At 51.6% G+C, this 14691-nt stretch overlaps 3 protein-coding genes across 3 annotated transcripts; 1 reads left to right on the top strand and 2 right to left on the bottom strand.

Annotated features, from left to right (window-relative positions):
* Window positions 1-429: 429 nt before the first annotated feature.
* Window positions 430-2556, bottom strand: CTRU02_208126 (ankyrin repeat protein; the record flags this gene model as incomplete). Its single annotated transcript, XM_036733208.1, has 2 exons — window positions 430-2092; window positions 2144-2556. 2 exons carry the CDS (start codon window positions 2554-2556, stop codon window positions 430-432), a joined length of 2076 nt encoding a protein of 691 aa, XP_036575058.1.
* A 1351-nt stretch (window positions 2557-3907) lies between these two features.
* On the bottom strand, window positions 3908-5476 carry CTRU02_208127 (uncharacterized protein; the record flags this gene model as incomplete). Its single annotated transcript, XM_036733207.1, has 1 exon — window positions 3908-5476. One exon carries the CDS (start codon window positions 5474-5476, stop codon window positions 3908-3910), a length of 1569 nt encoding a protein of 522 aa, XP_036575057.1.
* Window positions 5477-7782: 2306 nt separating this feature from the next.
* On the top strand, window positions 7783-13268 carry CTRU02_208128 (reverse transcriptase domain protein; the record flags this gene model as incomplete). The annotated part of the gene is made up of 4 exons (XM_070205035.1): window positions 7783-7800; window positions 7866-9608; window positions 9666-9932; window positions 10005-13268. 4 exons carry the CDS (start codon window positions 7783-7785, stop codon window positions 13266-13268), a joined length of 5292 nt encoding a protein of 1763 aa, XP_070061110.1.
* Window positions 13269-14691: the final 1423 nt, after the last annotated feature.

Consider the following 14691-nt stretch of genomic DNA (forward strand, 5'->3'; position numbering starts at 1 on the left):
TGGACTCTGGATAATAAGCCAGCATGCTTGCTTTGGAACATTGATCGTCCTACCGATTGATGGCGTCTGGCTTACTCTGAGAAATTGTAAAAAGTTTGACCATGAACATGGTATGAGTACGACCTCATGAAGCTAGCTTAATGTCAAATATGAACTTAATTCAATGTGTGCCGAACCTTTTCATATTTCGAGAAAAGTGAAGCTGCAGCGTGCTGAGCCAAAACGAGAAGTCTAAAAAGTAGAAGTATTTAAAGTACAAAGTACTCATTATATATCAAATTTGCCTTTACTCCCATCGAGAAACGAATTCTTCCTTGATACCACATTCATATTTTACTCGTGTATTCCACTAGCCGCTTTGACCCAAGATGTTTATCACTGCCCCTTTCACGCAAGCCAACGACTTTTCGATGCCTTACGATGCCAGATTTATTTTAAGCCGCCTGCTTCTGTGTATGGAGGTGGCACATCGGATCTTCTCGGCTCAGCTCTGCTCTGGGCGGAAGCAACATTCGTTCTCGTTGCGGAAGCAGGACTGGACGGAGTGGCCGGACTCGTCGGTGTTCTTTCATGCACGTGCCTCTTAGGAGCTTCGGCACCTCTTTCAGCTAATGCTTGGATGAGTTCGGGGTTCCCCAGAAGCCTCGCAAGAGCTAATGGTTTAATCTGGCCAGTTTTGTTTGGATCAGCGCCGAATTGAAGTAGGAGCTCTACGAAAGGCATGCTGTCCATCTGCAGAGCCTCTATAAGAGGAACTCGGCCTTTGTTGTCGGGCGCGTTAACGTCAGCCCCGTGTTTGAGCAACATCTTTGCGTGTTCGTATCTTCCGCGGTCAATGGCGTAAAGAAGAAAAGTATCCTCCTTGACCTTCTTGTTCGCGTTACCTCCGTGCGCCAGAAAAGTACGAAGCAGTTCGGTATTGCCCAGCGTTATAACCTGGGACATGATAGACTCTCCCCAGTTGTCGGTCTGGTTGGGGTCAGCTCCTTTCTCAAGGAGCGCACTGACAAGATCAGCTCTGGTGCCGTCGTCCATGTCCTTGTTTTGCAACATTTGCCACAAGACTCCCTTGCCCATCAGTCCTGTTGAGTTGGGGTCGGCGCCACGAGTAAGGAGCAGCTTGGCCAACTCGTACTGCTTCTTGTGAAGCGCAGAAATGAGCAACGTGGTGCCGGTGTAGTCCGAGACATTAGGGTTAGCGCCGTGTTCAAGGAGCCATGAGACGATGTCCAGGCGGTTCTGGCCCAGAGCTACATGCAGCCCGGATTGGCCAGTATGCGCATCTCGAGTATTGATGTCTGCACCGTATTCTTGCAGAAGCTTGATGTGAGGGAGGCTGCCATTCTGGATAGCGTGTGTGAAGATACTACGGCCGCTGATGGCTACCATGTTTGCATCACAGCCGCGAGAGAGGAACAGCTTAATGATATCCAACTGATCACTATTCGCAACCTCGATGAAGTATGGCTGGCCGGACCACGAGCGCTCCTTCGTATCCGCGCCTTTCCTAATCAGATAATCCGCGATGGGAACAAAGCCTAATTCGGCTGCGTGGAACAGCGGGGGTTTCCGTTTGCCGCTGGCTGAGTCTTTGACAGTCTTGTCAACTCCTGCAGAAATGAGGAATTCCACGGCAGAGAGTTGGTCGGCACGGATGGCGCAAATCAACGGGGTATAGCCCTGCTCATTCTGGCCGTTGATGTTAATTCCCTGCGAAACGAAACCTTTGAGAAGGCCCACGTCGCCATCCGTGGCGGCCTGGCACATAGCAATGACCATAGGCTCGGGCTTTGGGCGGAGGCCGGCAGTCATTGCCTTGAATGAATTTGACAGGGACGAGAATAGACCAGTGGCTTTCTTTTTCCCCTTATCTTGGGTTTCGGGCACGTAATCTGGCGGTAGTTCATGTGGTTGTGTGTCTGTCTGCTCGCCGTCAAGAGCTGCCAGATCAATTCCCGAGTGGCCGGCTTCGTTTGAGTTGCCAAGTATGTCGTTCCGGCTGAGAATTATCTGTGATACCTCGGCTGCCTTTTCCAGCAATTGGTGTCCGTCAGGAGCTGAGAGCCGCAAGTCTTGTTCGGCAAGCGTGGGTCTTACGATAAGTTTAGCAAAAAAAAAGGTTGATGTGCGGTTTGTCACTCACATTTGAAGTACTTGCGTGAACTGGGTGAACAAGCGAGTGTTGGCCATGTAGTAATCCTCATACAGAGTAATGACCTCTGGGTTTAACCTGGTCACATTTCCGGTGTCTAGCCTCCGGATTTGCTTATCAACAATAGCCGCACTGTCGGCGCATGGTTGAATGGAGATGTTCAAAGCATTTCGAAGGCCAGGCGACACAGTCGAAGCGCTGGTAAGAGACTGGCGTAGCTGTTCTGTAGTGCGTTTGAAGCGGTCGAGTTTGCCAGAGAGAGAAATCAGGTGTTGAGCTGCCAAAGTCCCAGGGTCAATGCCTTTGAGGAGAGTATCGAGCTCAGCTGAGGTCGAAACGGCACGATGAGTGATATTGTCGCAGCTAGACGTTACGGCAGCGGAGGAGAAGCTGGGCATCGCCATATTGCAGTCACAAGTCGCAAACACGAGAATTAAGAGTAGTCGGTGGTTGATTCACTTCCTTTGGTAAGGCTTGGCACCTTACACGGTCTTTGGGGGCGATTTATGGTTAAATCTTAAGGCAAGGGTAACCTGTCTGTAGCGAACGGTTGCGTAGTGGAATGACGATCTGACACTAAGGTCACTGGGACTTTTCCCCTTCATCCTAGGCAGAATTACGGCGCCCCCTTCGTGCCGCTCAGCCGCAGGAGGATGGTCCAATCAATCCCCAGAGAGCGCTTTAGCGGCACCAAGACGCGCGTTCGGAACACGACACCCGTTGTCCTGTGGCTGGGTAAGGCTGACAAGAGGCCTCTTCTGCTCGATTCGGAACACCTCCCAATTCAAGTAAATGGTGTGTTTGCGACGTAACGTGGCTGTAGGGCTGTCTTGCATGGTCCCGAATCTCGGGCATGTTATTTGCCAAATCGAGAATCGAGCACCATATCGCAGAGTTAACTACCAATCATTTGTCGCATCTTGCCCCTGTCAGGTCGGGTTTCTACTGCAAAGTGACGCTAATAAGACCAACCATTACTGAGTGAAGTATAGATGTCCTACGTCAGCACTTTGTTGAACTTATTGGGGTGCTTTACAGACTAAGCTAGTTGCGTTAAGCGACGTAGGAACATTGTCTAATGCACAAGACGTTGGACGGGCTCTCCGATCCCCACAGGACACGAGTCAGATCCCCATAATTCTTAAGCAAGTTCGTGTTTGAAATAACCAATGAATAAGGTCTCTGTGGCTCAGTTGGAAGAGCGTTGGTCTCATATCACCGAATATGACTCTATCAGAGATAGAGACATCCAAAGGTCGCAAGTTCGAGCCTTGCCAGGGACAATTGACTTTTTGGAATTTTTCCATTGATCCTTTTGGACCATCAATTTGGCCAAATTGATCAAAACAGACCCAGTCAATCAATTATGTCGCTGTATTGCGCTCATAATCCAGTGTTAACACCAGATTATGCATAAATCCATCTACTTTTGCATATCTGCTTTGAAATGGAAAACTGCTTGATCATACAACATGGCGAATGATAATCAATCGTGATAACATAATCAATCAAGATTTCTATACAACACTATGCTTGAGCAAATGAGATGACTGGGCCCTAAGCGTTATTCATTACAATTGGGAGAGAGGAATTATCACCAAATAACAGCATGAGCACACTCGTGGTACTAGTCAAGAAAATGTTGTATTGTCTTAGGCATCGTGACAGCAGTGGTGCCAGAAAAGTCTAGTATTACAAAAGATTAATAAAACATCATTATGCTGAAAAGCTTTCTCGCCAAGAGGACCCCTGTCATCATCCGAATTTCTTGTCTTCGCTGACCCATCTGGGTGATGACGGTCCTGTATACCGTGGCGGCGGTAATTCTACTTGTGATATTTGTAACGCATCATCCACCTGCCTCGGCATACCGTGATGTGCGGGTGCCGGCTGTGCGGGATGTGCTAAGGAAAGTTGCGGTGTCGCTTGTATTGATGAAGGTTGAGAATATTGTTGTTGTTGTTGTTGTTGTGCTTGTTGTAGCTGTTGCTGTTGTGCGGGTACTCCCTGAGCGTAGCCGATGGGTGTAGAATCCGCCTCGACAGCCTGGATATTATCTCCGGCGAGTTCGAAGACGGGGGCGTGCGTAGAAGTCGAGGGATGGGGTATGGGAGCCGGGACAGGCACGGCGTGTGCGTTCCAAGTGCCATTGGCCGCCGATGTTTGGGCATCCCACGTTCCGTCCCGCATTGTGGAAGACTGGCCGTTCCAAGTGCCGTTTTGCATGGACGGCGATCCGTTTGATGTTCCCGGGGGGTACTGAGAAACAGGTGAAACCCCCCAAGTACCAACAGGTCCGTTTGACACTGGTGAAGGCCAGTTCCCTGTGGACTGCCCGTTTTGCTGTTGCCAATATTGCGGGCTCAAGTTTCCTTGCTGGTATTGTTGTTGTTGTTGTTGCGGCTGTTGGTACTGCTGATGTTGTTGATTCCACTGGCCGGCGCCCATGTTCATATGCGTCGTCCCGGCGGTGTCTGGTCGTTGGTCATTTATGTTGTGGTATTGAGCTGTAGCTGCTCCCTGGGGAGGCGAGTTCATCGTTGTGAGGCTTGTTGCGCTGGACAAGGCTCCAAACTTCCCGCCCGGTCCGGCGGCGCCGGCTCGCTCCCTGCGTTGCTTCCGTCGTCGATAGAAGAGAAATGCGAGCACTGCAGCAAGGATTGCTAGTCCTCCAACGAGTCCTGCTGCAAGAACGCCATGTTTGGATCCCCCTTCGTCGTCTGTCGTGTTCTCGTCATCGGGACTGGTACTGCTCCCCTTTCCAACATTTGTCCCAGTCGGTACTGAATCGACTCCCCTCGTGATTGTCACTGTGACTCCGTTGGCCACACTCTTGTATGTTGTTACTGGAATGTAGGTCGATGATGACGTAACTTGTGGTGGTGTCGGGATTGTCGGTGGCGGCGAGGATGGTGTAGTAGACGTAGTAAAGGTTGTGCTGTGAGAAGTGGTTGACTTGTCATCGTCGTCGTCGTCTTCGGCATCGAGAAACTGGGCCTGAGATACTGCCAATGGCGTGTTCGAGTCTGTGCAAGACGTCAAAAGCATCTCGTAAACAGCACCCAGCTTGTCCTTTGCGGTCTTAGCCACACATGTCGCAGAAGACGTCACAAAGTTTCCCCCATTGCCACAGAGACAAGAGTTCATTTGGATGACCGTTTCACCTGTGCAGCCAGATGAGGCTGCAGCTTTGTCCAGACATGACCGTGATGCCGCTGGGTAAGCAGAAAAGTCGTTCTGAAAGGCGGCGGAAGATGCGGACGCGAGGTATGAAATGAGTAGTGACGAGGGCGCGATGATCCGGTTTCGACGTCTCGTAGACATTTTCGGTCGTTCTTTCGTTGGACGCTCGTCGCGCCACGAGAAATATAGGTTGTGTTATTTCTAGCAAAGTGACGACGACAGCAACGCCTGGGATAACACTCTTCTCAACATTGGATTTCCTTGGACTCTCTCTCAAGCAAGTTCAGACGTTCAGCAATAGGATGGCAGTTTCAGAACGGTTAACTGCCAACTATGGGACGGTAAAGAGTTTTAGGTAGGCGGATGTGGAGGAGGGGGCACGGGGACCACGGTAGAGGAAAAGGGACCAACTGGTTTCCCTCTGGGCTTTCCGAGCTTGAGATGGCACGGTTCACTTGAACTGTGCAGATAAAGATCCTTGAAATCTCCAGTTCTCCTCAGCCCAAATGGGAGAAGAACCGGAGACCCGGCCAGTGCGGGATTAGGGGCACTTTTGACCCAGTGACCGGAGGGAGCAACCTGGCTCATCTTCTTTCCGTTGGCCTCTGTCGTGATCGAAGTATCCTGTGGCATTTTAGCCAGGGGAAATTCCCAATCATGTGGGGTCCGCATAATATCCAGGTCCCAGTTGAAACCAGCATCCCGGCTTGAATACGAGTCAGGCCCCGAAAGGAGATTGGCTACTGTCAAGGGTGTGTGATTGTGAGCGGTTCCACTTGCCGATTGATAGAGTTTGATTCTACTTTATGCGCTGGATGCTGATCGTCTTGCCTATATTGAACATATGCCGCTATGCCTTGGGTTCATACATAAAGCATGCCGAGCGTGCCAATGCTAGTTATGGTATGATGGTGCCTCTCCATTCTTGTTCCATCGACACACCTCAGACGCGCCTCAACGGCGACGCTAAACACGCATGGAGCCCCTGTCACAATCCCGGCACGTCAAGCCTCGGACAAGTTGGCAGCCAAGCCGCCTCCCACAAGCCGAGCCTGCCGACTAGGGTTCCACGGCGTTGCCGGTGCTCAAAGGTCTCCGACGGAGTGGTGGTGCCGGCGGGATTCCAACATCCCTTGGCTTTGAGCCGTCCGTTCCCCAGATCTTAATCACGAAAACACTATCCGTCCATGCACTCCAAGAAACTGGCGGGCCCATGATTTGACGTCCACAGGTCCCCCGAGTGACGTAGTATGTGTGAAAAGCTAGTCCCGCGATGGATTAACGAAAAGACGGCGCGAAATACTGCGGCATCCGATCTCGCTCTATACCTCGCTCAACTCCCGCAGTTACATCCTTACAGTCGAATGAACGCAAGCTTTGCGCCCAGCAAACAGCCAACGAACCGTGCTCCGGCCCACATTGAGCAAACGGTGTGATGTGGGGATTTTCCCTGGTGGTGTCAAAATTTTGTGCCCTAAGCATCACTATGGCGTTTAGCACAACATGATGATTCTTAGCGTCGGCAACAAAAATTCAACTTGACCAGCCTGGGGGTCGAACCCAGAATCTCCTGATTCCACGGTGGATCGTAGTCAGACGCCTTGCCATTGGGCCAACCGGCCATTGTCCGAAAGGACTTGATGTTGGGTTGTTGTCATCGTCGTGATTGTTTCTCAAGACCTTTTGGTGAAGCTAGGTTGAACGTATTAAAGCTTAACGGTACATGGATCCATAAACTATATGGCTTCATCCGGTTTCTTCCTCTGAAGATTACCTAGGATGAACCTTACATTTGTTTCAGTTGGATTACTCAACCGCCGAGGTGGTGAACCTTGTCGTCTATGTCACAGTTCTATGGAACAGTAACGGGCTACACGCAAATCACGTGCAGACCGTACCCATCACAAGACGTCCTAGATGGCAACAACATGAGAACGTCAAGATGAGTAGGACAATTTTGACTAGACCTACGATTACGCTGTTGTTGCTGTCTCTTGCCTTCTGGCTGTTCATTTCCAGCACATCTATCTATCACGGTTCTTACCGCTTAATGTTGTAGGCCCGGCCTCGCAAAGAGAATTGTAACAATCACAGAGGCGATACTTACTAGGAGTGAATCAAACTCAATTGCCTGCCCCCAGGAGCTGGGGGCTTTAGGCCGTGATTGAGATGCCAACAAACATATGATTGCTCATGCACTCGAAGTCTTTATCAACTTTCCTTGGACTATCGCCTGCCTTTAAGACTATCCTAACAGTGTATCTTCCTATAATGCATGCCTTGGCGTCGGCAAGTTTGCTTCCTGTCGTGCTGGCTCCGGGCCTCCGGACCCACTCTGCCGCGTCTCGGCCGCGAGGTCACGTGACCTCGCTCCAGCGACCGTATTCTTAAGCGTCCTTCGCTCCGCTCGCTCACTTAGAGAATACAAGCCGTTTTGTTCCTAGTTGATGCCGCCCGTGCCTGACGTCGGTCACCACAGTTATGAGCCCAGCTTACCACATCACCCCTTTCTACTGTTAACCAGACGAAGGGTTCGTGGCGGAACACCATCAACTCCTTACGGTCTTCACAAATTTCGCTTCAAACAGCAACTTCTACAACGAAGATATCGTCGCAGATATCTGTTCTCACGAGCACGACAAGGCTAACCTGCCGCCGGGACTTCCCCGTTTGGTACGACGCTCTCTACGCCGAAGCCGACGCAGCAGACGTCTGGGATCTCATAGACCCAGACGACACTACGTCTCCGTCAGACCCAAGAGAGGACGATGAAGAACTCTCGATCGAATCATGGATCACGCAGCAGAACGAAAAGCAGCGTAGAACCTATGATCGGAAGCGGAAAGCCTACGATTCGATTCTCCAGCATAGGGCAGAAGCGAGTGACGATACAGGGGAAGAACTCCAGGAGCCTGTAGCACAACCAACTCTCACGCAAAACACGCCCGGGATCTTTGAAAGATATACGAACTACCTCGCTTCAAAATCAGGCCGCGACGTCCTCAAAACTCGTCGGGAGCGGGACTTCGACTCTATTCAGCGTTGGGTTAAGGAAACGGTCGACAAGGACATCCTCTACGCTGCGAGATCGGAGATCCTAGCGAACAACCAACGTTCACTCCGTGCTCTTATTCAGTACCTTCGGAAACGCTACGCTCCAAGCAAATCAAGCAGTCAAACTACAGTTCGCGAAGAGTACCTTCTCCTCCTGGAAAAGGCCAACACAAGCGTAAACCCCCAGACCTGGCTAAGAGACTTCCATCGAGTACTGCTCCGCGCGCTTCGATTCAGAATACCGGAAAGCCAGGGAACGCTCGCTTCGAAAACTTTTCTTCGAGCGGTGGGACACCGTTTTGCCCCCTCCTGGGCGACCTCCGAGCTCACTGAAATTGTCAAAATGGAGCGCAAGGGGGACCGCATCCCTACTGTAAGTGAATACAGGGATATGCTGGAGGACTTGCTGTATGAGGACACCCTATACGACAAAAATCGGGGTAAAACAAGCGGTGTGTACGCTACCCTTGCCGGTCGCCCGAGCGAAGCAATCTCAGATGGAAAAAGCGGTTCGAAAGGAAAAGGCAAATCCGAAGCGTGCCCCTGCAACAAACCCCACAACGCAAACCCCCTGGAGTGCACCCGCGTGGAGTACGCCCTTACCGGGCGAATCAAGCCTTCCCAGGACAAACTATCGAGGGACGAGTGCAAGGAGATTCGAAAGCGTATCAATCAGTCCGAGAACTATGATCTCCGAGCCGAATTAGCTCGGAAAGGCTGGATCTGGGCGACGGAACCTCCCAGCTTCCGAAACCCAGCGCCGCCTCGCAATAGGTCGTCAGGAAATACCGGCTCTAAAGCGAAATCGCAGCAAGAGGAGAATGAGTCAGAGGTGACACTGAAGAGAAATATCCACGCAGTAACGATCAGCCGTGAACTTCTCCGGGAAATTTCGGACGACTTCGACTCGGACTACGACCAACCAAACGTATTTGCAACCCCACTGACGGGACCCCATGTTCTGTCACGAAGCACGGTTCTCGACAACTGCGGAGCTACGCACCTTGTTAACAACCTTGACTTGCTTGAATCGTCTTCTATTAAAACGTGCATCGGCGACGAGAGAGTCGACTCAGGAACTGCTTCGTACCCAATCCTAGCAAAGGGAACGTGGATCTTGCCAAAAGCACTAAATGGCCCTGATGGAGACCTCACAGCAGACCTTACGCTCCATAACGTTGGATACGTAGAGAACTTTCACGTTAATATCGTTTCGGAAGTACTCCTCCGAAAGACAGGCATCTAGTACTCCGGATTGGATAACACACTTCGCCAGGGAACGTACAAAAACAGCGTGGTAGTCAAGCATCTTGTTAGGAAGATGAACATTACTTTCTTCGAATATAAGACCGGTTCCCAGTATATTGCTCAGAAGCGAATTACCTCGAGTAACGCAGGAATCGTGAACCATTTGGTGCTTGCACTACAGGATCCCGCTCGACTCTCGCTTCGTAAACCACCTGATAGGTATGATGACGCCTGGTTATGGCACCTTCGTTCGGGTCACCTCGCACCAGACGCACTAGAACGAATGGTGTCAAACGTGAGAGGAGTAAAGATAAAAGGACCCACGCGTCTGGAATGCGAATACTGCGCGACAGCGCACGCGAAATAGTTAATTTCGAGGCGAACCTCTGAACGGAAAGCAATTCGACCGTACTATAGGGTCTCATGGGATCTCTTCGACTACCCGACAAGCTTTGACAAGAACCGCTGGCTCTTAGTGATCAAAGACGAATATACCGGTCGTCTTTTCGCGTTTCCGCGCGTAAGTAAATCGCACACCTTCGTCTTCGACGCTCTCAGGCACTTCGAACGATGGGTCGCTCGCCAACGAGGCGTCACCCTGTGCAAGCTGAGACAAGACGTAGAACGCGCGGTAATTGCGATAAACGGAATAACTAAGTATCAACTTTGGGCCCAGCATAACGGGATTGAAATCGAAGAGACACCCCCCTACACCAAGGAACCCAATGGCGGAGGCGAACGAGCGGGCCAGGAATTAATAACCCGAGCGATAAAGATGCTCAGCGCAGCGGGCCTGCCAACTACTCTCTGGGTGGAAGCAGTCATGGCAGCCGCCTACCTGTACAATATGTCACCACGGAAGCGAAGAGCTTGGCTCTCACCAATTCAAGTCGAAGAGAGCTGGTTCCGACAGTATTTTCGCTGGTGGCAACCACAATACAGCGCGAGCCTCGCCCGCGACCTTCGCCCCCACTGGGGCTGGACGTACGCGTATGGGTGTAGGGCTTATCCCCTGAAAAAGGACCGCGAAGCGGATAGGAACAGACGTAACTTCAAGGTGGAACCGCGAGGACATATTGGATATCTGGTGGGCTACGTTATGGACGCTCACAACCTATACAGAGTCTGGATACCCTCGCTTGATCAAGTGATTATCACGCGAAACGTTACCTTTGACGAGACGAAGTTCTACTCGAAGGACGATGCAAAAGCTAGTTTACAAGCGGAGGTGGCCGAGACAGTCTCCACGGAGATCTCGGAACCTCCGGCTACGGCGAACCCAGGACTCCAATTCCTCGGACTCGCAAAACCAAGCGAACTCGTATTTTCACTTGAAGAGCAGCCCCTGCCACCTGCCTTCGCGCCGTCGACCGTAATCTCAGAAGAGACAACGGTAAAACGCTCCGCGGTTAACAGCCGACGCGAAGAGGGCCTGCTCACCCCGGAACCGACCCCTGAGCCGGCCGCAGCGCCGGAGGGGACGGACGGGCAAACGACCGGCCAACAAAGCTCCGAAGCGATGGACGCCGGCGTTCCCGACCCGGGGCACGAAGCCCTCTCTGAGGCGGTCGAAGACGTGATATACGTCAAGACCAACAACGAACCTCCACGAGAACCGGCCGTGGAGGCCGACTCGAGTAATGATCTCGGGGGTGACTCCCCAACTCACCCGGTGCGGCCACACTCGGATAATAGGAACGGGCGCGAACCCGAGATAAAGACCAAGCGGGTGTACAACCGCAAGGACTACGGCCAACAACAGGGCAAACCGAGACGATCACCTCGCTTCGCCCAACACTTCGCATTCCTACAAACGGAACGTAATTGGGAAACTTTCTTCTATACCTATATGCCTGATCAGCAGAAGGCTGTGGAGGAAGCGAACCAAGCCCACTATACGCTCCATTGCTTCGTCTTCGCGTCAATACACCAAGCGAAGCACTCCAGAGCGGTCACTCCACAGCGAGTGAAAATACACACAGATGAGCTTATAAAGCCCCCACGAACGTGGAAAAGTGTTGAAAAAATGCCGACCCACCTCCGAAACCTGTTTTACGAAGCGGCCCAAGCCGAGATAAGTAAATTAGAGGAGATGGACGCTTGGAAAATCATTGACGAACACGAAGCGTCTACGAAACCTATTCCTCTAAAGTGGGTGTTCACTTACAAGCTTGATCAAGACGGCTACCTCGACCGCTGCAAGGCACGAATTTGCGTCCGCGGCGACCTCCAGGCGAAGCATCCTCTCGAACAGACCTACGCAGCGACCCTCGCAGCAAGGACGTTTAGAGTAGCGATGGCGCTCGCGGCGGAATTCGACCTTGAAGTAGACCAATTCGACGTAGTCAATGCGTTTCTAAACGCAACAAGAGGACCGAACGACCCGCCTGTCGTCTGCTACCTACCAGACGGCTTCAAACAGAACGGGAAGTACGTCGAGCTCCGCCGTGCCTTATACGGGCTACGAGACGCTCCCCTCCTTTGGTATAAGGAGTTCTCATCAACGCTGCGGCGCCTGGGACTCAAGCCTGCAAGCGAAGACCCCTGTCTCTTCACTTCAAACGACAAGAAAGTGATGGTACTCTTCTACGTAGACGATATCCTCGTCTTATACCATAGGGACCACCGCGAAGCTGCTCAAAACGTTATAAACGGGGTGAAAGCCGAGTATGAACTCAAGGACCAAGGCCCTGTCGAGTGGTATCTAGGCATTCGCGTGATACGTGACCGTGAGAAGCGAACAATTAACCTCGCACACGACCAATATATCGAACGCGTAGCGAAGAAATTCAACCTTATCGACTCGATCGTGCCGCATACACCATTGCCATTCGTCCCGCTCCAGAAGAACACCGCTGAAGCGACCCCTGACCAGGTAAAGCAATACCAAGAGAAGGTCGGCTCAATTCTGTACACTGCGATCATGATTCGCCCCGACGTCGCCTTCGCTTGCGCTACACTCTCGAGGTTCCTAACGAACCCGTCTCTCGAACATCAGAAGGCCGCGAACCAAGTCATTAGATATCTTTATCACACTCGCTACCTTTCGCTCTGCTTCGGTAGCTCGGGGGGTGCAGGTGCCCAAGTTCTCCTAATTGCGGGCGACGCCTCGTTCGCAGACGACGAAGAGACGCGGCGTTCATCTCAAGGGTACATCATCTCACTGTTCGGCGGTCCCATTCAGTGGAAAGCCGCGAGACAGAATACCGTTACCACTTCTACTACAGAAGCGGAACTCCTTAGCCTCGAAAACACTGCTAAGGAGACCATCGCTCTCAAACGCTTATTTCGGGATATTGAACTAGACCTCGGAGACGTATGGAAGATCCATTGTGACAATCGCCAAACGATTCGCCTGGTAGTAGGCGACAAGGAACGCATCTCAACGCGCCTTCGCCACGTTGATATACAGAACATGTGGCTACGCCAAGAGTATGCCAAGAAGACGTTCGACGTGGTATATATGCCTACCGACGAGATGCCAGCAGACGGTCTCACAAAAGCACTCTCCCGAGCGAAGTTCGAACACTTCAGGGCACTTCTAAACCTACAAGACATTCGGGCACAAGTCACAAGAAGCGAAGAGAAACAGGTGCGCGCGAGCAATGCTGGCCCGGAGGCCGAAAGTTAAATTTTGACTTGGCCCCTGGCCAGGAAGCATGATACGCTCCCAAAGGAGCAAAAGCAAGCGTACTTACGCCCCGTAGGGCGGGCTCTTTTAACGACCTCGGAGGGAGGCCGCGTACGTGTCCATCAGGACGTTGTACGCGGGGAGAACAGCCGCCGGCAAGTGTCCTCCAACAAGGCTGTCAATGGCAGCACGGAGACCAGCCGCTTCGGCCACGGCCGGAACCGCTGCAGAAGAGTCAACGGGCAGAGGAAATAATAACTGATGGGCAACCCACGTTGTGGGCCAATCAGAAGGCAGGATTTTCAGAAAATTCAACTGGCAATAATAAGAGGCAAGTACGACGGTTGAATAAAGGAAAGTGCGATTATTGCGCCAGGCGGCGCGCAAGGGCGAATTTCGCCATATTCACATCACTTCGAGCACAAAGACCGAGGCGAATACAACAACACCTCTCTTTTGTTATATATATATTCACAAGAGGCTCTGAATAGCCTCATAATCTTGTATCTAGGCGATAGTAGCGATATGGCCTCGAGGCGCGGTTTTCCAGACGACTACGCGCCGTCTGGGGGGGTGTGTCGTGCTGGCTCCGGGCCTCCGGACCCACTCTGCCGCGTCTCGGCCGCGAGGTCACGTGACCTCGCTCCAGCGACCGTATTCTTAAGCGTCCTTCGCTCCGCTCGCTCACTTAGAGAATACAAGCCGTTTTGTTCCTAGTTGATGCCGCCCGTGCCTGACGTCGGTCACCACACTTCCCATTGCTTAACTCGCGGCCGCGTGATGGGCAGTTGTGGTAGAGGCAAGTTTACAAGACATGGGCAACTTATCCTTCGATAAAAGAACGCTGTAATAACTTCGTTGCGAGAATCGTTTGTTATCTGACCAAGCTATGGAAACTCTTCCTTGTGTCATCTCTTGTCTTTTTGAATCGGAGCTTGTAGATTTTAGCACGCCGGTCTTTAGCGATTCAACAGCGAAACGCAACAACACTTCTGATCAGAGTGATCTGCGTGCCACTTGGAGGTTCTTGAGGGCCTTTTCTCAGGGCGCTCAATCTAATTAGAGAGTACCGGAACCCTAATGTATCAAATTCTCCGTGACTTGTTCACTATCTTCATACCTCTCATAAAGTGATTTGGGTCCTTGGTCACACGTTTATGAGCGGCTCTGTCCTGAACAGGGTGAAAAGAGGGGGATTTTAACAAGACGAATGAAAGTGGGGCATTTCCATATACGGTAGGTTAGCAAGGGGTTACTAGGTACATTAGGTTGGCTCTACTATCAGTGATGCCAGGCGGCACAGTAAGGGGATTCAGTGGCTTAGTATATACATAACGTATGATCCCGGTTAGAGGCTTACCTCCTTCCCTTTATAGACGGAGATAAACAGCATTTCTATCTTTCCCCTCTCCTTAGGATCAAC

The sequence above is a fragment of the Colletotrichum truncatum genome (genome assembly GCF_014235925.2).
Source record: "Colletotrichum truncatum strain CMES1059 chromosome Unknown Contig_0005, whole genome shotgun sequence".
NCBI lineage: Eukaryota > Fungi > Ascomycota > Sordariomycetes > Glomerellales > Glomerellaceae > Colletotrichum > Colletotrichum truncatum.